The sequence below is a fragment of the Ursus americanus genome, chromosome 33 (assembly GCF_024610735.1).
Source record: "Ursus americanus isolate L20-20 chromosome 33, mUrsAme1.1.p, whole genome shotgun sequence".
Classification (NCBI taxonomy): domain Eukaryota; kingdom Metazoa; phylum Chordata; class Mammalia; order Carnivora; family Ursidae; genus Ursus; species Ursus americanus.
In genome coordinates, this window is record NC_142159.1 from 18,768,044 (window position 1) to 18,790,277 (window position 22,234).

General features: G+C 52.3%; 1 protein-coding gene across 1 annotated transcript in view; it reads right to left on the reverse strand.

The window, feature by feature from the left end:
• Positions 1 to 15,789, reverse strand: part of LOC123796761 (protein-arginine deiminase type-1) — a 37,970-nt gene extending 22,181 nt beyond the window's left edge. The window contains exon 1 of the mRNA XM_045804251.2: positions 15,649 to 15,789. Within this exon, the coding sequence (XP_045660207.2) occupies positions 15,649 to 15,740 (92 nt within the window). The 5' untranslated portion in view covers positions 15,741 to 15,789. The remainder of the gene's footprint in view (positions 1 to 15,648) is intronic.
• Positions 15,790 to 22,234: the final 6,445 nt, after the last annotated feature.

Sequence of the window (22,234 nt, forward strand, 5' to 3'; positions counted from 1 at the left end):
CCTGGCCTCTCTTCCCTTCCCAGGCTCGGAGTCCCTAGCCCGTCTCATGGTCACTCCCTGGCACCGTTCAACTCCTCTGCACCCCTTTCCCTCCATCAGATTGCCTAAGTACCGCCCCAGCCCCCAGAAAGCCCCCTCCCTCCCCGCTCTGCACCTGCACCCCCGTGGCTGACCACGTCCCACTCAGATTCATGACCGCCAACCTTAAGTGACCCTTGCCACTACCCACAGCCTGACAACATTTCTGGGAGCTGGAGAGCCTGGGAGGGAGGGGCTAGGGTATCAGGCCCATCTTGGGGCTCCATCTCCTGGACACTGGGGTCAGATCTTTGGTCTCAAGCCCGCCAATACGGGCTCTGGCTCTGAGCCCTGAGGGCAGGCTTTGGAGTCCAGGCTGTGCGTTCTGACGTCCAAGAGGAACTGGTGTGCAGCATCAGAATGAACTGGGGACAGGACTGGGCCACCCCAGATTTCTCCCTCGGTTTCTTTTTTTTTTTTTTTTTTTTAAGATTTTATTTATTCATTCGACAGAGAGAGACAGCCAGCGAGAAAGGGAACACAAGCAGGGGGAGTGGGAGAGGAAGAAGCAGGCTCCCAGCGGAAGAGCCTGATGTGGGGCTCGATCCCATAACGCCGGGATCACGCCCTGAGCTGAAGGCAGACGCTTAACGACTGAGCCACCCAGGCGCCCCTCTCTCTCTGTTTCTTGCCTACGACCCATCCGCTTGAGGTGGAGAGGTGGGAGGTGACAGTTCGGACACCCACAGCTCCTTCCCTTTCTAAAGGAAAACGCCTCAGGAGCTGTGTGTGCTGGCTGCCCAATCCTGTCTCCCTGTCCCTGTCACCTGCCTCTGGCCAGGCTCTCCTCCCGGCCATGCCATTGAAATCGCTCTGGTGCCAAACCCAGAGGTCCCTTCTCTTCTTCCTCTTGAGCCCCCTCGGGGGCATCTGACCCAGATGATCAGCTGTCCTCCTTGAAACACTTTGCACTTGGCCTCTGGGACACACGGCTCTCCTCTCCTCCCCCAGGCTTCTCCTTTGCTGCCCTGTCCCCCTAACTGCGGAGCGCCCCAGACGGCGGCAGGCTGGCCCCCCCTTAACCAGCAGCAGCTGGAAGGGATGCATATTTATTTAAGTTGATTATTAATTTTACTGATACGAATGATGTGTAGCACACAGTATACTAACGATAGTACACTCTATGTTACTCTTCATCGTAAAATCACCTGTAAATCCCATAAATCCCCCCCATCCCGATGCTTAGAAAATGCCTCTCACAACCACAGCCAAACCATGCTGGCCATTCAACCGCAACTCCACAAATGGGGTTGCATCCCAATCTGCTCATTCTTTCCCCAATAAATTTGTAGTCACGAAATTTGATACATGACATAAACGCGGACTGATATTTTCGTTTGTGTTCAAGAACAAAATGAAAGTGAAGCCGTGGAGATAACCCTCACCCCATCGGTGATACGAGCAACCTCTGCTGAGCCAGCTGATGCTGGACGAGCACCTCCCTCACTTTTTGTGCTAATCACATCGTAACACACTTTTAAATTTAATCCGCGTTAATCTCCTTTTCATCGTCAATGAAACAATAAATGGAGTCCTGCTTTGTAGACTTTGCCCATTTGCATGGTCTAGAGACTTCCACCAATGGCCAATTTCAAGTTACCAACTCAACATCACTGAACTCAGAGTTGCACAGAAATGCACGATAGCACCCCGTATTTCAATATTTCTACCATACAGACGTGAATGATCCCAGAGCATAGATCTTGGTAGAGCGTAATAAAATAGTAATGAAGCCGTGCATTTTGATTATTACCTTTGTTTTCAATATAATTTATTTAATTGTAAGTATATAGAGTTTGGTTTTAAATACTGTCCTGGTGGGATACCTCGGTGGCACAGTCAGTTGAGCGACCGACTCTTGATTTTGGCTCAGGTTGTGATCTCGGGATCATGAGATTGAGCCCCGCATAGGGCTCTGCACTCAGTACAGAGTCTGCTTGAAACTCTCTCCCCTCTGCCGCTTCCGCTTAGATGAGCGTGCACGTGCGCATGTGCTCTTTCTCTCTCAAAAATAAATGAATAAAATTTTTAAATAAAAAAATGAATAAATACTATCATGGCAGTGTTTGGCAACAGGCTGATAAACTTCCTAAAAAATGGCCCATTGGGGCCTCTTGGGGAAGGACCCTACTATACTGCTAAAAATGTGTACTGTTCACCTGTCTCCCAGCCTTCGCCAAAGGAACTCACAGCCTTTAACCAGGTGACCGCACACTGGGGAAAAGGAAATAATCAGACCTTTCCAGCTTTATTGGACACTGGCTCTAAGCTGAGGCTAATTTCAGGAGATCCACATGTTATGGCCACCTGCCAGTCAGAGTAGAGGCTTTCAGTGGTCAGGTGACCCATGGGTGTAGCTCAGGTCTGGCTCCCAGTGGGTCCAGTGGGTTTCCAAACCCATTCTGTGGTTTTCCCCTGCTCCATTCCAGAATGCATAATTGGAATAGCACTCAGCAACAGGAAGGGTCACCTCATAGGCACTCCTGTGAGTGTGCCCCAGCTGGCTCCAGCCCACCTGGCCCCAGGGCTTGGTGCTCAGTCCTCGTCTGGTGACACTCACCCCCTTGATGTTCTCCACCTGCCGCACCAATATGCTTAGAACCCCTACTCTACATCTCCAGACCCTTATAGCTAATTGCTTTTTGAATATCTCCCTTGGGTGTCTAACAGGCATTTTAAATTTAACATGACCATATATAATCATAAAGGGAACAATCCAAAAAGAAGCTATAACAATTGTAAATATTTATACACCCAACAGGGGAGGACCCAAATCCATAAAGCTACTAATAACAAACATAAAGGAAGTAATTGATGGTAATACAATAATTGTAAGAAACTTTAACACCCCACTTACATCAATGGATAGATCATCCAAACAGAAAATCAACAAGGAAACAGTGTCTTTGAATGACACATTGGACCAGATGGATATAACAAATATATTCAGAACATTCCATCCTAAGACAGCAGAATATACGTTCTTTTCAAATGCACACAGAACATTCTCCAGAACAGATCACATATTAGGCCACAGAACAAGTCTCAGCAAATTCAAAAATACTGAAGTCATACCATTCATCTTTTCTGACTGCAACACTATGAAACTACACGTGAACCACAAGAAAAAAATCTGGAAAGAACACAAATACATGGAGGTTAAATAACATGCTACTAAACAATGAATGTTTCAATTAGTGAAACAAGAAATCAAAGAGGAAATTAAAAAGTACATGGAGACAAATGAAAATGAAAATGGTCCAAAATCTTTGGGATGCAGCAAAAGCTGTTCTAAGAGGGAAGTTTATGCCAATACAGGCCTAGCTCAGGAAGCAAGAAAAATCTCAAACAACCTAACCTTACACCTGAAGGACCCAGAAAAAGAACAACAAACGAACTCAAAACCAGTAGAAGGAAGGAAATGATAAAGATCAGAGCAGAAATAAATGAAATGGAAACTAAAAAAACAACAGAACAGATCAATGAAATCAGGAGCTGGTTCTTTAAAAAGATCAACAAAATAGGGGCGCCTGGGTAGCCCAGTCGTTAAGCGTCTGCCTTCGGCTCAGGGCGTGATCCCGGCGTTCCGGGATCGAGTCCCACATCGGGCTCCTCCGCTGGGAGCCTGCTTCTTCCTCTCCCACTCCTCTGCTGTGTTCCCTCTCTCGCTGGCTATCTCTCTGTCACATAAATAAATAAAATCTTAAAAAAAAAAAAAAAAGACCAACAAAATTGATAAACCTCTATCCAGACTCTGAGAGAGAGTGAGAGAGAGAACTGAAATAAACAAAATCAGAAATGAAAGAGGAGAAATAACAACAGACCCAACAGAAATACAAAGGATTGTAAGAGAATAATATGAAAAACTACATGGCAACAAATTGGACGAACTAGAAGAAACAGATAAATTTCTAGAAACATATAACCTACCAAAACTGAATCACAAAGAAATAGAGAATTTAGCGACTGGTCACTAGCAATAAAATGGAATCAGCAATCCATTACTGATGGATAAAAATGCCCAATCAACAAAGTCCAGGACCAGATGGCTTCACAGGTGAATTCTACCAAACATTTAAAGAAGAGTTAATACTTATTCTTCTCAAACTATTCCAAAAAACAGAAGAGGAAACTTCCATATTCATTCTATGAGGCCAGCATGACCCTGATACCAAAACCCGATAAAGACACTACAAAAAAAGAGAACTACAGGCCAATATCTCTCATGAACACAGACGCAAAAATCCTCAACAAAATATTAGCAAACTGAGTCCAACAATCCATTAAAAAAATCATTCACCACGATCAAGTGGGATTTATTCCCGGGACGTAAGGGTGGCTTAATACTGGAAAATCAATCATCATGATACATTACATTAACAAGAGAAAGGATAGGGGCGCCTGGGTGGCACAGCGGTTAAGCGTCTGCCTTCAGCTCAGGGCGTGATCCCGGCGTTCTGGGATCGAGCCCCACATCAGCTCCTCTGCTATGAGCCTGCTTCTTCCTCTCCCACTCCCCCTGCTTGTGTTCCCTCTCTCGCTGGCTTTCTCTATCTCTGTCGAATAAATAAATAAAATCTTAAAAAAAAAAAAAACAAGAGAAAGGATAAAACCATATGATTATTTCAGTAGATGCAGGAAAAGCATTCAACAAATACAACATCCCTTCATGATAAAAATACTCAACAAAATAGGTTCAGAGGGAACACACCTCAGCATAATAAAGGCCTTAAATAACCCACAGCACATCATACTCAATGGTAAAAAAACGGAGAGCTTTTCCCCTAAGATCAGGAACAAGACAAAGATGTTCACTCTTATGACTTTTATTCAGCATAGTCCTGGAAGTGCTAGCCACAGCAATGAGACAAGAAACAGAAATAAAAAGCATCCAAATTGGTAAGGAAGAAATAAAACTCTATTTTCAGATGACATGATACTATATATAGAAAACCCTAAAGACTCCACCAAAAAACTGCTATAACCGATAAAAGAATTCAGTAAGGACACAGGACACCAAATCAATGTACAGAAATCTGTTGCATTTCTATACACTAAAAATGAAGTAGCAGAGAAGTTAAGAAAATAAGCCCATTTACAATTGCACCATAAATAATAAAATATCTAGGAATAAACTTAACCAAGGAGGTGAAACACCTGTGTGCTAAAAACTATAAAACATGAAAGAAATTAAAAATGACACAAATGGAAAGATACTCCACGCTCATGGATTAGAAGAACAAATATTGTTAAAATGTCCATGCTACCCAAAGCAACCCACAGATTTAATGCAATCTCTATCAAAATACCAACAGCGTTTTTCACAGAACTATAACAAATAATCCTAAAATTTGTATGGACTACAAAATACTCTGAAGAGCCAAAGCCATCTTGAAAAAGAAGAACAAAACTGGAGATATCACAATCCCAGATATCAAGATACACTACCAAGCTACAGACAACAGATTGATGGAGTAGAATAGAAAACCCAGGAATAAACCCACAATTATATGGTCAATTAGTCTTCAACAAAGAAGGCAAGAATATGCATTGGGAAAAAGTCTCTTCAACAAATGGTGTTGGGAAAACTGGACAGCTACATGCAAAAGAATGAAACTGGACCACTTTCTTATACCATACACAAAAACAAACTCAGAATGAATTAATGACCTAAATGTGAGACCTGAAACCATAAAAACCCTAGAAGAGAGCATAGGCAGTAATCTCTCTGACATCACCTGTAGCAACATTTTTCTAGATATGTTTCCTAAGGCAAGAGAAACAAATGCAAAAATAAACTATTAGGACTACATCAAAACAGAAAGCTTCTGCACGATGAAGGAAACAATCAACAAAACTCAAAGGCAACCTACTGGATGGGAGAAGATATTTGCAAATGACGTATTCAATAAAGGGTTAATATCCAAAATATATAAAGAACTGATACAACTCAACGCCCCCAAAAAACTAAATAATTCAATTAAAAATGGGAAGAAGACATGAACAGACATTTCTCCAAAGAAGACATCCAGACGGCCAACAGGTGAAAAGCTGCTCAACACCGCTCGTCATCAGGGAAATGCAAATCAGAACCACAGTGAGATGTCACCTCACACCTGTCAGAATGGCTAAAACCAAAAACCCAAGAAACAAGAAGTGTTGGTGAGGGTGTGGAGAAAAAGGAAACTTCATGCACTGCTGGCAGGAATGCAAACTGGTGCAGCCCCTCGGGAAAAGAGTACGGAGATCCCTCAAAAACTTAAAATAGAACTACCCTATGATCGAGTAATTCCCCTTCTGAGTGTTTACCAAAGCCACATGAAAACACTAATTTGAAAAGATACATGCACCCCTAACTTTATTGTAGCTTATCAACAATAGCCTAATCACAGAAGCAGCCCAAGTGTCCATTGCTGGATAAAAAAGATGTGGTATATATATATGCATATAATATTCCATTCCATGTGCAATGGAATAGTATACGGCCATTAAAAAGAATAAATCTTGCCATGGATAGATCTAGAAGGTAAGTGAAATAAGTCAGAGAAAGACAAATACCGTATGATTTCAGTCCTATGTGGAATTTAAGAAACAAAACAAACGAACAAGAAAAAAAGAGACAAACCCCAAAACAGATTCTCAACTATAGAGAACAAACTGGTGGTTAACAGACAGGAGGTAGATTGGGGAGGGGGAGAGGGGGAGATAGGTGATGGGGATTAAAGCGTACACTTACCATGACGAGCACTGAATAATGTACAGAATTGCTGAATCACTATATCGTGTACCTGAAACTAGTATAACACTGTATGTTAACTATGCTGGAATAATTTTTTTAAAAAAGAAGTTCTACTTTAAAAAACAACTATATAAGTGAATGAATAGATAGACAGATAGATAAATAGATGAATTTAAAGAGTCCAAAACCAAATTCCTACCCTGCCACCCTGCCCCATCCAGACCTGCCCAAGACCTTCCCCAGCCGTCCCATCCTTGGGTTCACCCTGGGGTCCCCTGCCTCCCTCACACTCACACCCAGCGCCCCAGCAAACCCTAACAACTCCACCTTCATGTCATGTCCAGAGCGGACACTCTCACCTCCCCAACAGCATACACCCCAGGGTGGACCACCAATCACCTTCATGTGGATTTTTACAACAGGCTGATCTCCTGCCTCCCTTCCTGCTGCCCTCAGTCTGTTCTGGACATAACAGCAAAAGGGTCCTCTTTAAAAAAAAAAAAAAAAAAGCCCTAGAGTGTCCCTCCTGCTTGTAACCCTTCCACAGAGTCAAACTGGCTCCTGAACACGTGGCTCCCCTTTCCCCCTCCCCACAGACCCAGCTCCTTGCTCTCCCTCTAGCACACCCAGCTCACTCCTACCTCAGGCCCTTTGCACCTGCCGTTCTTGCTTAGAATGTGCAGCTTGCAGATATCCGCTGGGCCCTCACCCCTCATTTCCTTCTCAGGAAGTCTTCCCTGCCCAATTTAGGACAGTATGACAGGAAGACACCATGAACCCCACACTCTATAACCCCGTGAGCCAGCTTCATTTCTCCTGACATATTCTGCTTATTTTGACACATTGGCTTATTGCCTGTCCCTCTTGTTTCTCCCTCTAGAATGCAGGGATTTTTTCCATTTTACTGTCTCTGATGCTACTGTCACCTGAGCAGCCAGCTCGGTGCCTGGCACAGACCAGGAGCACAATAAACCCTTGTGTTATGGATGAGGACCGGGAGACCCAAAAACCCAGGACTGCCCAGCTGCGAGGTGGCTGCACTGGACTTGCATCCAACCGTCCTGGCCCCAGAGCCTTTGCCCACACATCCCGAGAACAAGTAGGCATGAGCCCCAGCTGGTGGCAGAAAGGTTTCCAGCTCCCGGGAGACACCTGCCCCACCCCCGCCAGGGGACTGCCATCGCCAGATGCAGCCCTTTCAAGGAAAACGGAGTTCTGTGGAGCCAATCCCCAGCTTTGGGCAAAAGTTGGCATTTCCAAGCCACGGCCCTAGCACACAACTTCCTATATGGGGTAAGAAATAACAGGGGCGCCTGGGTGGCGCAGTCATTAAGCGTCTGCCTTCGGCTCAGGGCGTGATCCCAGGGTCCTGGGATTGAGTCCCACATCAGGTTCCATGAACTGCTGGGAGCCTGCTTCTTCGTCTCCCACTCCCCCTGCTTGTGTTCCCTCTCTCGCTGGCTGTCTCTCCATCAGATAAATAAATAAAATCTTAAAAAAAAAAAAAAAAGAAAGAACAGTAACAGTAACAACAACAAAGATGGTAAAAGAAGAGGGTGAAAGAGCAAGAACAAATGTTCTGGGGCTGTCCGGCCCTTCCAGGCCCAGCCTGCTTCTCGATCCCCACCTTGCTGGGTCGCTGCTGCCTCTGGAGTGCTGGGAGTCCTGAGAAGGGTCTCAGAGATCATCCTGGCCTGCCTCCTGCTCATCGCAGGACTCTGTGCTTGAACACTTCCTGTGCCAGACAACTCACTACCTCCCTTTGTGCTCTGACGGCTCAGGTAATTAAAAAGCTTTTCCTTTTGCTTAGTGGCACCCTCGCTCCCAGAAGCTTCCTTCCTCAGCAGGCCACACCTTACCTCAACTACTCAGAAACTTACTACCTGATCCCTAAGGAGAAACACCAGTCCTGGAGAAGTCCCTCCCGTGCCCACCTGCCGCTTGGACTTCACCAGCCCCCCAGGGATAGAGCCAGGGGTTTGGGGCCCCTCTTCTCAGCCTAGGGTCTGGGCAGGGAGGGCAGAACGGTGCTGACCCAGCCTCCAGCTGGCTGGGTGGGGATGGGGGCATGGTGGCAAAGGACTAGTGCGCTCTGGAGGGTTCCCCAGGGCGCTGTGCTGGGGACAGGCAAAGGCAGGAGGGAAGAATAATGCCGAATCAGATGGAAAGGCTGAGGAGTGAGCCAGGGGGTGGCTCTCGAGCAGACGGGGCCGACCAAGCCTGTAGCTGCCCTCACACCTGGCCAGACACCTGCCCATGGGGTGCCCCCAAAGTGCCCCCTTCCAGATGTCCTTGACTTGAAGTTTTCTGGACTGAAACCACAAGAAACGCCATGGGACCAGCCAGCAGGATCCAGCAGGTCCTCTCTGGTGCAGCCAGCCCTGTGGATGCTTCTGCTGGATGCTGAGACCTGCCACAGGTGACAGTCCCACAGAGCTGGCCAGTCCCCTCCAGGCTCCGGTCCTAAGGACAGCAGCTCCCCAGGGGCCCACAGAGCTTCCGGTCAGTGCTGCTGGCTGCTCTGCCTCGACATGCATTCCCTGAGCACCTGCTGTATGCAGGCACCACGCTGGGCACGGGGAAGGCGGAGCTGAATCACCTTGACCCTGCCCTCAAGGGGTCCACACGGGGCAGGTACGCCATGGTCGGCACCACGCTTTTATTCCGTTCTAATTCCATCCCCTTGGCCCCTGCCTGCTGAGCAGGGAAGTTAGGACTCCTCTCCCCATTTTGCAGAAGACGGATTGAAATTCAAAAGGAGGTCGCACATGGGGACACAGTGGCAGAGCTGGGATTTGACCCCACTTGGGACTGATTCCAAAGCTCAACCTGTACCTTGACCCCACTCTACGCCTCGACCCGACCCGGCAACACAGAAGATTCCCAGACAATGCGCTCTTGGGGGGTTGAACTCACAGAATTTGGGATCAGGTAGGCCTGGGTTCAAATCCCAGCTCCAGCATTTTGTGGGCTGTGTGACTTGGGGCAAGTCTCTCGAGCTCTCTGTGTCTCCGTGTCTTTGTCTGCAAAATGGGGATCATAGTATCTCACGGGGTTGTTGTGACACTTCATTGAGATAAGGCCGGGAGCCCTTGCTACAGTGCCGCCCACTGTCATTACGGTCACAAAGGACTTGGGGAGCAAGCCGATCCTGGAGAGAGGGCTGGTGGATAAGAGGATCCTTGTACCTCCCTTCACTAGCCCACTCGACCAAAAATGTGGATGATTAACGTCCGCAGTTCTCTTTGTTCCCAGACGAAGACAGGGGTCCCTCACCAGCGGGTATGGGCTCTATCACCTCCAAGTGCCAAGCCCAGCAGGGAGCTGGACCCAGGACAGGTGTTCAGCAGCGTCTGTTAAATGCCTGCTGTGGGGCAAAAGCTCCAGAAGGTCCCCCAGCCTCCCCATCCCCGTGTGGCTTTCTCCTTGGACTTTCCCCGGGAGCTGGCTGCGGCTGACAGAGGTCAGGGGAAGGCAATGGCCGGCCCCTTGCGAACCCCACATCACGGGCAGACATTTTCTCCTAAATCTAGAAGGGCGCTGGGTGCGGCTGTGTGTTCGTGTTTCCTCTCTCTCTCTCTCTCTCTCTCTCTCTCTCTCTCTTTCTTTCCTTCCCAGAGATAACAATCATGGGTAACTTATGCCCTGTCATTGCTCAGGGAGGGGCACACCCAGGGCCTGGAAGGAGGGCCCAGGCTGGGCAGGCCTTCTTTCCAGCAGACCCCTGCTCTTCCTGGGAGTGGGGGCTGGAGAGGAGGGATGGCAGCTCTCAGCCACAGCCTCCCCAGCAGAGGCGCACAGGGGCTGGGGACTGGAACCTCCCTGCGAGAGGAGCCAAGAGCTGTGGATGGGAAGTCACCTGTGAGTCACTTCTTCCCTCTCACCCACAGGCTCCCCATCTGTAGAAAGAAAAGCATGCCTGTATGTATGCATTTCGTGCGTGATGAAATTCGTCATCTGTAAAAAGGGGGCCAAAGCCACAAAGCAATGCTATCCCCATCTTGCAGGGGCGGAACAGGCACCGAGAGGCTGAGCGATTGGCCCAAGGTCACACAGCCTGCAAGTACAAGCCTGACCCTCAGCCAGAGGTCATGACTACCAGCCACCCTACTCTCAGCTGTCAGTGCGTTGATTCTCAGGTGGCCCCAATCCCACGGAGCTTCCTCCTCAGGGGCCCAGGGAGGCTGGTGCCCAGCCTTTCATCCCAGGTGAGGAACCTAGGCCCAGCAGCCTTGCCTTGGCCTGGCTCAGACCACACCAGCTGCACCCACTACAGGGTCCAACTGTGGAGTTTTCAACCCTGCCTTAGCCCACCTCCCCCAGCACGGTTCCCGTGACCCAGGTGGGGGTAGGCGGGGTCATAAATGGGGCTGGAGCACTTTTAGGGCTTCAAGTGGCCTGGGACTCCAATGCAGGGTGAGTGGCTTCTCCAGGGCCTTTGGAGGGCCGAACACGGTTCTGGACCTCCTGCGAGGGCAGGCCCCCGCCAAGAGCTGGTGGGTCCCAGCTCCCTCGGCACTGGCCCCGAGGGCCAGGCGCCCACATGCTGTCTGGATGGCACCCGTCCAGGCCCACAACTGAGGCCCACCTCCTGAGCTCCCCCGGTAGCTGACGTCCTCGGCTGGGTGGGGATTTGCCAGTTCCTTCTAGCCGCACAGCCCACCCACAACATCCCCGAGCCTCAGGACCCCTTGGCAGAGCTGAACAGCTGCTTAGCAGCCACGGACAAGGGAGTGGAAGCTTCTCTGGACGGAGCAAAGCTGACGACAACATGTCACACGGAGAGCATCTTGGGGTCAGGAAGAACCTACCTCACCTGTGAGCGACCTCCCATTCCTGGCATCCCCACCTGGTGGGCCCACTGAGCGAGGAAGGGCAGGGACTGGGAGGAGAAGGGACAGCTGGGGTTGGCGGTGATGGGAGCTGGAAGGGAAACCAAAGGCGAAGAATGAGGATCGTTCCAAGACCGGAAATGATGGGAGGGGCAGGGAGGGGAGGACAGAGCGACCGATGGGGAGGGGCCCATGGTCTCAAATGACAGGTGGGGTGGCCAAGGGGACCGGGGAGGCAGGGACACCTGTAGGTTAAAGAGTAGTTGACCTTGGAGGTCACCCTGATGCCAACATTTTCCGTCCCAGGAACACAAACTGCACTGTTCCATGTCCAGACCCTACAACACACCGCCCATCGCCCCCCGCGGAGCGTGGGGAGGACCCTGGCCCCAGAGTCTCCAAGCACCTCACGTTTAAAGTGTAACATTACTTCTAATGAAGGATGAAGCCAGGAAGAGAGACGGTCCTCATCCGGCTTTTAAAGCCAGGTCCAGCCCGGCTCTCGGAGTCTGTCAGTCATTACGAATTAGTGTCTGCAACAATCCTGTAATTATCCTGTGAGCAGCACAATTATGCTTCATTGTACTTCTGCGCACGTTAAAAGCATCAATTTACTCAATGTAAACATTAAGAATATATATACCACAGGTTTTATAACTCTGTTTTGCATTTTCCTTGTTTGAAATACACAGAACCCCAGGAAAAAGCAGCAGCCTGGGGCCTCTCTCCAGCTCCTCAGGGAGGCCCCACAGAGTCCCCTCCTCCCTGGGCACCTCAAACGCTACCCGTCTGATCTGAAGTCTACTTTGCTCTGATGCTTTTGCAGGGCTGGGGGAGGCTTGGGAGAGATCCAGGAGGATGTCTCTGTCCCCCACCCAGCCAGCCTTCTCCTCCGTGCTGGAGAATAAACATTCATTATGGCCTCCAGCCTGGGGCTCTGACTCTGGCCTCTGGGCAGACAAAGAGGGCCAGACTGCACCACGAATGGATTCCCCACACTGCCCACCACCCCCCTCTTTTTTGGCATGCATCCTCTGGGGACCACCTCCAAGTGAGGACAGGGACAACCAGGGCAGTGTGACCAGACCCGGAGGGTCAGGATGGAGAACAAGGCTGCTGGGACGATGGGTCAGGGTGGGGAGCTAGGCCATTGAGGGGAGTAGGGAGTCTATAGCACATCCTGAGTCAGGGGATTTCTAAGGGTTCCTTGGGCTGGGGCACACAATTACCCCAAACACAAATATTTCTCTACTCAGTCGGCACAGCACTTGGGGGAATTCATCACCCCGCATGCCCACCCCCACTGGCTCTCCTGGGGAGGGGCTTAGCCTCCTGGCAGCTCAGGTGACCAGCAAACCTCCTCTCTGGGGCGGGGTGGCGGGGGGGGGGGAGGCTTTCCCCTTCGATCAGCAAGGCTAAGTAGAAACCCGCTGCTTGGCCCCAGCTGGAGCCAGACACAGGCAATGGGGGCGGAGGAGCCCCGAGTTCATCACCCTAGCCAGCCCAGGCCCTGGGTGCCCTTCAGGCTCCTCGTCAAACCTTCCCAGGCTGATAATTCCATGCCCCTTCTCTACCGATCAGAGACCGGACGGGTGGGAAGTTCTTCCTTACGTCTACTTTTAAACCAACTTGCTGCAGAATAAACTTGTTTTCTAGTTTAGAGACCCTCAGTAGTTACATCCCTAGTCTAGGCCAACGCCAGGGACCAAGGCTCCCGAAGGGCTGCTGGGTGGGGTCTCTCAAAAGGCTCATTCAGGGGGCGCCTGGGTGGCTCAGTCGGTTAAGTGTCCAACTCTTGATCTCAGCTCAGGTCTTGATCTCATGGTCATGGGTTTGAGGCCCACATTTAAAAAATAAAATAATTTAAAATGCTCACTCAAGAGCCCCGCAGTAGCACCCCCTCCCAGAGTCAACCAGAACGCAGCAGCTGCAGCCAACCCAGGCAGCTTCCTCGTGCTCCACAGCTGGGCCAGGGCCCGAATCTGAGGATGCTGAGGTGCTCGGTGATCCCAAAGGGGATTGCCTGCCCCCCGTTCCCACCGCACACAGCCTGATCTATCCTCTGAGACGTGACAGAAGGAACAGGTACTGGAGAAAAGGGAGCCCACAGAGCTGTTGGAGCTATGAGCATCTCTCCACCTTCCAGGGGCCCTATACATGCAGGGCCTCATTTATCCTTCCCCACCCCATTAAGCTCAGTGCTATTGTCAGATGAGGACGCCAGGGCCCAGAGAAGGACAGTGGTTTGCCTAGGATCACACAGCCACAAACAGAGCTCGGATGAGAAGCCAAGTGTGCCCAGCTCCAGAATCAGGGCACTTGACCTCCACGCTGAACTCAAGACGGGACTCAGCTCACCCTGTCAAGGCTCAGATCAGGAATGAGGCCAAGCGAGGGCCAGTGACTTATCCGATGCCAGACAGCAAGTCAGCAGCAGAGCTAGGACCAGAACCCGTGTCTCCTAGCTCCCAGCAAAATGCTTCCAGCCTTAGTCAGCAGCACTGTGTCGGGCCTGAGTTTCTGAAATGACCTTCCAGAAACAACCCCCCCACCCCCGGGGATGAGAGCAGAGGTCTGGAATCAGGACCGTGGGGACCCACTAGTGACCCCTTCCCTGCCTTTGGTGTTAAAGCCGGGTGGCCAGATACAGTCGGATGTCCAGCTAAATTTGAATTTCAGGTAAGCAGCGGTTTTTAAAAACATCAGTATGTCCCATACAATATACTTAAGATCATTATTTGTTGTTTACCTGAAATGCATACTTAACTGGGTGTCCTGTTTTCCCATTTGCTAAGCCTGGGAAACGCTATGTTAAAAGGACAAGAGAAAATGGGATCTCAGCTGGCCACCCAGACCCGAGAGAACCAGCCCCACACCAGGGCTCCCGACAGGACTCACAGCCAAGGTCTGGCCTCCAGGTGTCCTGGCTCCCCTTCCTCAGCCCTGTCACTGGGGCCCCAGGCCACTCTGAGTGGGGTCAGGCGGGCTTCTGGGACAGAAGCTCCCCTGAGGCCAAGTGGCAAGTCAGGCCCAGCATTCACTAACCAGACTGGGCCAGCATAGGAAAGGAGACCCAAGAGGCAGTGGGAGCCCAGATCCCACTTGTGACAGACTCCCCAGACCCCACCTCCTCTGAGAGGGGGACTCCCACCCTGAACCCCTCAACGGCAGGGGCTCCAGCCCCATCTGATCCAGCAGGAATGAAGTCCCTAGATAGTTCCAGACAGGATGGAGCCCATAGACAGTATCAGAGCTGGAAAAGCCCCCCACGATCCCCAAGTCCAGCTCCTTCAGTGGCCAGGTGGGGAAACTGAAGCCAGGCCAGGTCCCTGGGCCCCCGCCTGGGCAGAGCCAGGACAGGTCGGAGACTTGGGCCAAGAGGAGAAGCTGATTCATCGGGGACCCCTCAGATGTCACCATGGCTCCCGTCACCACCGGCACCACCATCATCGTGGCAAACACAAGCCTGGGTCTTGTTCTAGGTTCTTGTCCTTTATTAACTCCTTGAACCATCCCTCTGACACTCCCTCGTGATCCCAATCACCCTGGCCGGCCTCCAAGGACCGAGCCGCCACACACCCCACACCTCCACCTCAGACGGAAGGGTTGCTGGCAAGAAACAGAGGGAGAAATTCAGGGTTGCCCAGTCCTGCTCCCCATCTTGAGCATGAGCTCATTCTGATGTCGCACACCAGTTCCTCTCTGACGTCAGAACGCAGAGCCCGGGGCTCAGAGCTAGAACCCTTATCCAGGGACTTGAGGCCAAAGACCTGACCCCGGGTGCCCAGGAGGGATGGAGCCCCAAGAGGGGCCAGATACCCTAGCTCCTCCCTGATACTTCCGCTCTCCATCCCAGGCCACCTGCTCTGCTCTCAGAAGAGCCTCGTACCAGCACCCTCCAACGTGTTCGGTTTGTCCACCGGGCACCCACCCCATGGCCTCGGGGTGCTCCGGTGTAGGCCAGTCCTCTGCAGCCAGGTGGGTAGGCTCAGTTCTCACCTGTGAACGTCCACAGATGTCTCCACCCCCACCACACACACAGCATAGGTGGGCTTCTTCAGGGACAGCCGCACAGACCTCTGTGGGGCCATCCTGTGCCCCTGGCTCCCGGGCTCCGTGCTTCCTTTCTCCCCGGCTCCTCTCCTGGGCACCAAGTCCCCGGGAAGGAGTGTGCGTTCTGATGGGTCGGTGCTTTCCTCCTCCCTTTTAATTTCACCCTGTGGCCTGATTAGCTGCCTAAGCCGAGTCCCCACCTCCTGGCCCCACGCCCAGCCCTCTCACTCAGGCCTGCCAATCCAGGAGGCCAGGGGAGGAGGCGCCCAGGTGTCTGAGAGAGATGGGAAATGGGGGCTTCGGCTGGGGGCCCCGATGGAGCAGGGCTCAGCAGCCCCCAGAAGCTCCCCGTGGGCCCTGTCTCTCCTTCCCTAGCCTTGACTCCATCTGCAGACTCTCTGTGCCTGAACCCTCCATGTCAGCATTTTCTGAGCGCTGAGGAAGTGCTGGGTGCAGATCTGATCTCATGCACCCCAAGCACAGGGCAGTCAGACCTCCACGGTTCGAATCCCGGCTCGGCCTCTTACAACCTATGACCTTGGGCAGTTACTCCACCTTTCCGTGCCTTCGTTCCCCGGGCGTGACATGGGGGGGGGGGTACCTGCTCCATTGGGCTGAGGTGGGAAGTTGCATTCGCTAAAGAAAGGCTCACAACTCTTCCCAGTAGCCTCGTTTTACAGGGAAGAGAATCATGGCTGCAGGACCCACTGTCCGTAGGTGGGACACCCACGGCTTACACCCAGGTCCTCCTGACTCATTAACCACCCCCAGAAGGTGAGGTTATAGCCTTGTACCCCAACTCCAGGGATGGCAGCAGCCTCCCCCCAAGGGGAGCACCCCTGGCCAGCCAGTGGGGAGGGCACCCCCGAAGGAGCACAGAGCAAGGGGCTGGGGAGGGCTGATTCGTGCCTCAAAATCCCTTCTTGGCAGCCCCGCCTGTTCTCAGGGTGTTGGTGGAGTCCCGGGCACTCACTGACAAGCGTTCGCAGAGCACCTGCTCTCTGCAGACACTCCTTCAGGCACTGGGGCTGCCGCTAAGAGCCAAACGGACCACAGTCCCTGCTCCAACGGCACTGATATTGTGGGAGCCACCGTAAGAGCTGAGATGATGGTGGCTTGGTCCCCTGGGGGCAACCGTGAGCGCGGGGAGGAGCGCCTGGATTCTGAATGTCTCCTGAGGACGGGACTGGGAAGGATGGTGGGCAGGCTGGATGCGGGGCCACAGCAGCTGGAAGGATAGAGCTGTCATCGGAGAGACGGGGAAGGCTGGGGGGGGCCAGGGTGGGCAGGGGGCTCCCAGCTAGACAGGAAGTGTCTATCAGGCCTACGAGGACGGCAACGCTTCACAGGTGCTATGCTCCCTTCATAGTGGGCGTCGAGGATGATGAGGAGGGGAGCTCCCTCGAGAGGCACTGGACGCCCCCTCGGCCACAGGGCCCTCTCGGTCCCCAGGCAGCCATTGCACAGGGCAGAATAAGGACGCGCAACCAGGACTGACGCCATCCATGTGTCTGGGGTGGGAGGACGGCAAAGACAGAGGGAGAACGGAGCAGCACCCTTGCCTGGGGAACTGCCCGTCCGACGGGGCAGGAGGGGGACACAGTCTCTGCTCCGGGAACTCCCTGCCCCATGAGGAAGACAGGAAACATAAAAATGGTATAAGCGTTTATGTGGTCACTTTTCACTTTGAAGATCTTCCTGAAATATCTTTCTTAGGGCCAACTCATCCGATGGCAAATGTTCTCAATCTGCAAAGTTCTTTACACCCAATGGCACCAACACAAAGTCTAGGTTTACCCCCGTGGACGCAGAGCCTAGCGACACAACCGTCTGAGGGTGCACAGAGGGTTCCACCCCCCACTAACCAGAACCTGAACCATTTTGTCCATATGTAACGCAAGGTGCTGTGTGAAAAGCAGACTCCTAGAGAGCACATGGGCATATTCCTATTAGAGAAGGATGGATGGATGGATGGACGGATGGATGGCAGATGGACGGACAGACAGACGGACAGACAAACGGGAAAGCGGGAGGAAGGGAAGAAGGCAAGTTGGTGCATGAAGAGCCTTCTGCAAAAACGACAGTGACAATGGTGACACTGGTGACAAGATGCTAGCAGACACTTGCCTAGCGCTGACAACGTGCCAGGCACTGCTCTCAGCCCCTTCCGTGTCATCACCCACGTAACCCTCACCACAATATTGGGTGGCAGGTACCAACTAAGCCGGGAACCCAGGTTCAAACAGACCACGGCATGGGTGTACAGGGTGTGCCTTATGCGGGTTGTGGGAGGGGCAGGGGCCCGGGCAGGTCACGGTGGCCTAAGGGACATGTTCTCAGAGCCGGAGGAAAGAGGGAGGGAGTAGCAGAGAGTGGGCAGAGAGCTTGAGGGCAACATCCGTGCATCCCCATTTTACAGACAAAGAAAGTGAGGCACAGAGAAGCTAAGGGACCCTCTCAAGACCTGACTCCGGAAAGTGGTCGAGCCAGGATTTATACTCGGGCCATCTGACCCTGGATTGGCTCTTTATTGTTGACTGGCTCCCTGGGAGATAGAATATCAGGGTTTTTGTGTTTTGTTTTGTTTTACCTTCTTCCTTATGCTTTTGTGTGTTGTTTGAAAGTTTTGGTAAGCAAATGTTTTCACTATTGGAAAAAAATGAAGTCTCTCTTTAAGAAAAAATGGAAAGACTGGGCACCTGGGTGGCTCAGTGGGTTAAGTGTCTGCCTTCAGCTCAGGTCATGATCTTGGGGTCCTGGGAACGAGCCCCACATTGGGCTCCTCGCTCAGCGGGGAGCCTGCTTCTCCCTCTCCCTCTCCCTCTCCCTCTCCCTCTCCCTCTCCTGTGTGCACCCGCACGCTCTCTCTCAAATACATAAATCTAAAAAAAAAAAAAAGAAAGAAAGAAAGAAAAAAGAAGAAGAGTTTCCTGCTCTGGGCTTCCCTTCCCACCCTCTGCTCTTTGCTCCCTGCCCCCCTCCCTCTTTCCTCCGGCTCTGAGAACATGTCCCTTCAGACACCATGACCTGCCCGGGCCCCTGCCCTGCCCACAACCCGCAAAAGGCACATCCTGTACACCCATGCTGTCGTCTGTTTGAACTTGGAATTTCATGCTTGATTGGTCAGATTTGGGAGGAACAGGTGTGGGGGAGCTGAATGACATCATTGCCCCCCTCCCCTCTGACAGGTAGAACCTTCAGCTGGGAGGACCTGCCTCGGTTAGCCTCAAACACAACCCCTCGCAGGGGGAGAGGCCTGTCAGCTGCTGGGTGGCCGTGGGACCCTAGCATGACTCCAGGATGCCCCCCGGAACAGCCCAGGGACACTGCAGCAGGGAGGATTCCAGTGCTGGCGCTGCCATGTCCGGACACTCACCTTCCCCATTCTCCAACAATCGTTTCGAGCACCTACCATGCACCAGACATTATCCTCGGCACTGGTGATACAAGTGAATAAGACCAAGTCCCTGCCCTCATGGGACATACAGAGTAGCAAGAGAGACAGGGAAGACACTGCAGGACAGAGACTGGGGCGCCAGGGGGTGACGAGACCCAGTGAAGCAGGGTAGAGGGGCAGAGGGGGTGGGGTGCTGTTTGCATCGGCTCATCTGGGAAGGCCTTGCTGGGGAAATGATACTGGAGCAGAGGTCTGGAGGGCAGACCTCAGGGACCTCAGGGCTCTTCCAACCTCGGGGACTTGGATCCTGTGAACCCCGGAGCCCCCACCTCCCGTCTCTGCATTCATAGGACGGGGCTGTGGAGCAAGAGCGGGCCTTCCAGACTGAGAGGACTTTAGGGGTTGGGCAGGTGATGAATGTGGGAAGCTGCCAGGTGCAGCACACAGGGAGGGGTACCAACTGTGGTGAAGGGAGTAAAACCTGCTTTGCCTAATGCATTAAAATTCCGTATTTCTTAAAATCAGAACTCTACAGGTCAAGCCTATAATGTAAGCAGACCCGGCCCCTGGGCCATTGTTTGAGACCCCAACATGGACTATTTAAAAACTGGTGGATAAGGAGGGGGTGGGTGGAAGGAATAACTCAGGTTGGGGAAGTCATTTGATGCCCAGGAGGGTAAGCTACCTGGGCCCAGGTAAGCCTTGGTTGGCATGATTGGGACAAGGAATCTGCCTGCCTCCGGGCTTGTGAGCTGTCAGAATGGGTTCTGGGCCGTTCCCGTGATTACCGACACCAGCTGTGGGCTCTTCACCTCGGGGGACCCCGTCTTCAGCCCCTATACACAGCCTGTACCTGAGCTTACAGGATGGCCATGGGGGTGGGGCAGCAGAGCCCAGCTCTCTAGAGGCCCTGCCTGTGGCCTTTTCCGCTCCCAGCACCCTGAGCACCGCAGGGTCAGTTCCTCCTGCCTTCCACGATCCTCCCATTTCCAATTGGAAAGGCCCCTAGAGTCCCTTAATTTTCCAGTCGGGTAAACCAAGGCTCCGAGAAGAGCTGAGACATACACAAGACAATGCGGTAGAGTCACGGGAAGCCAAGCCTGGTCCAAGGTTTCTAGTCATTCATGGAAGAAAACGTGTCCTGGGCGCTTGTGTATACAGGTGCTGTTCTGGGCGTCAGCGTGCTCCCCACCCGTCGAGCCCCCTCAGCTCCTTACATTTGGCTCGCCCCTCTGGGATCTCCCAGGGTACCCCTTCCTGCACCCTGGGCACCCAGGGCAGGATCCTGGACCCCCTGAGGCCTCAGGGGCTCTGACTCAACTATCGCGAGAAGGCAGGGGACCCACTGATTCCCATAGGGCCAGAGAGCCTGGGTCCGGTGGCTCTAATAGCAGGAAGTGGCGAGGGCCATGAGTCACCCAACTCAATCGGCACATCCCCTGAGCCCGAAAGCCAGACCCAGGTCTCTGTTGGGCACCATGGAGCTTCGGGGATCACCGACTCCCTTCTCGGCTCTGGGACGTCCCAGGCTCCACGTGGCAACAGCAGCGGCATTAATGGCATCACGTGCGGGGCTGGGCTGGGCACGTAGGGACCCGGGGGGCTTGTGGTCAGGTGCCGCCAGCCCCACCCCCACAAGTGGCCGATTCAGCAGCCTCCCAGGCACATCACCTCCTTCCCTGCCCCCCAATGGCTGTCCACCCTTCCCCCTTCCTGCCTGTCTCAGCAAATGCTACGGCACCGGCACCGGCTATCCACCCTCTTCAGTCTTGCCCCTCCCTCATCGCCAGTATCCAAACAGTCACTCCACCTGACTCATCAGCTCTACCTCCCAAACCTCTCTGGCCCCATCCCTTCCCCTCCACCCTCACCCCTACCCTAGTCCCAGCCAAGACCTGAGCCGCCTCCGGCTCTCCCAGTCCCCAGGCTCTCTTCATTCCACACTGCACGCAGTACTGACCTGTCTGAAACATGCCTCCGATCTGCCCTCCCCCCCCCCCCCACCTCCCTGTAAGACTGCTCCAGCATCCTGCAGCCCCCGGATAAAGGAGAGCAGCTAGATGGGAAAATAAATTCTAGACCCTGGAGCCCTACTATCTGTGGTTCCAGTCTGGGCTCAGCCATTTCTTAGATTTCAGAGCACTGGGCAAATGATTTAACTTTTTTGAGACGTAGTCTCCTAATGTGTAAAGTCTGGAATAACGTAGAAGTTTAAATTGACGTATGTAAAGTGCCTGGGATACAGGCGGTCCTCAAGACATAGAAACTTCACCTGGAATTCAAGCCCCCCAGATCAGGCCCTTGAGAACCACTTCTTCACTCAATGCCCGACCCCTGTTTTGATCATATTTCTCTAGCTTCCCCCCTCACTGCTCCACCCCTGCCAGGGATCTGCTCCCCGATCTGGGGGTCTCCATAAAGCTCTGCCCATCACCAGCCATCCTGCCTTCCCCTCCCCGACTTCCACCGCCCTTCCTCCAGTGCCCACTCCAGGCGAGACTCAACATTTCCACTTCTTTCATGGATTTTTATCCCACGTCCTAATAGAAAGAATTTGAGACAGCTTACAAAGTACACCCTGGGTAAAATTATTTTTCCAAATGAGAAAATGAGGTCAAAGAGCAGGGAAAGAAAGTACAAGACAGGGATGGACATCTGTCTGGTTGGTAGATCTAGCGGTGAGTTCCCTGGTGGCCCACAAGCAAAGGGAAATATAATCAATTTCATGAATCATGGTGCCCACAAGATACAACTAAATCAGTTGAAGAAGAGAAGCCCAACTCTTTTGGTCCCTGAAAACCAAGGGACATCCCCCCCTCCCACCCCTGAGTGGAGTTTACTAAACGGGGCAAGTGGGGGATTTTGAACTAAGAGACCCACGGCACCCTTATGGTTGGGTCTGGCTTGATCCACGGGTATATTTTGGGATGGGGTGTCTATAGAGAAATGTGCTTGGTATCCTTCAGACTCTCCTCAATGAATATTCTTCATTTTATTCAAGCCTTTGATTAAATGGGGAGTAGCAGAGAATTTGGGGGTTCCCTCCCCGATGATGGCTCTTCCTCAGAGCTGCTAGAGGAGAGATCCAGTATCTTCCAGTGTCAGCCATCCTGGCTGCAGTTGAGGTCCCACCAT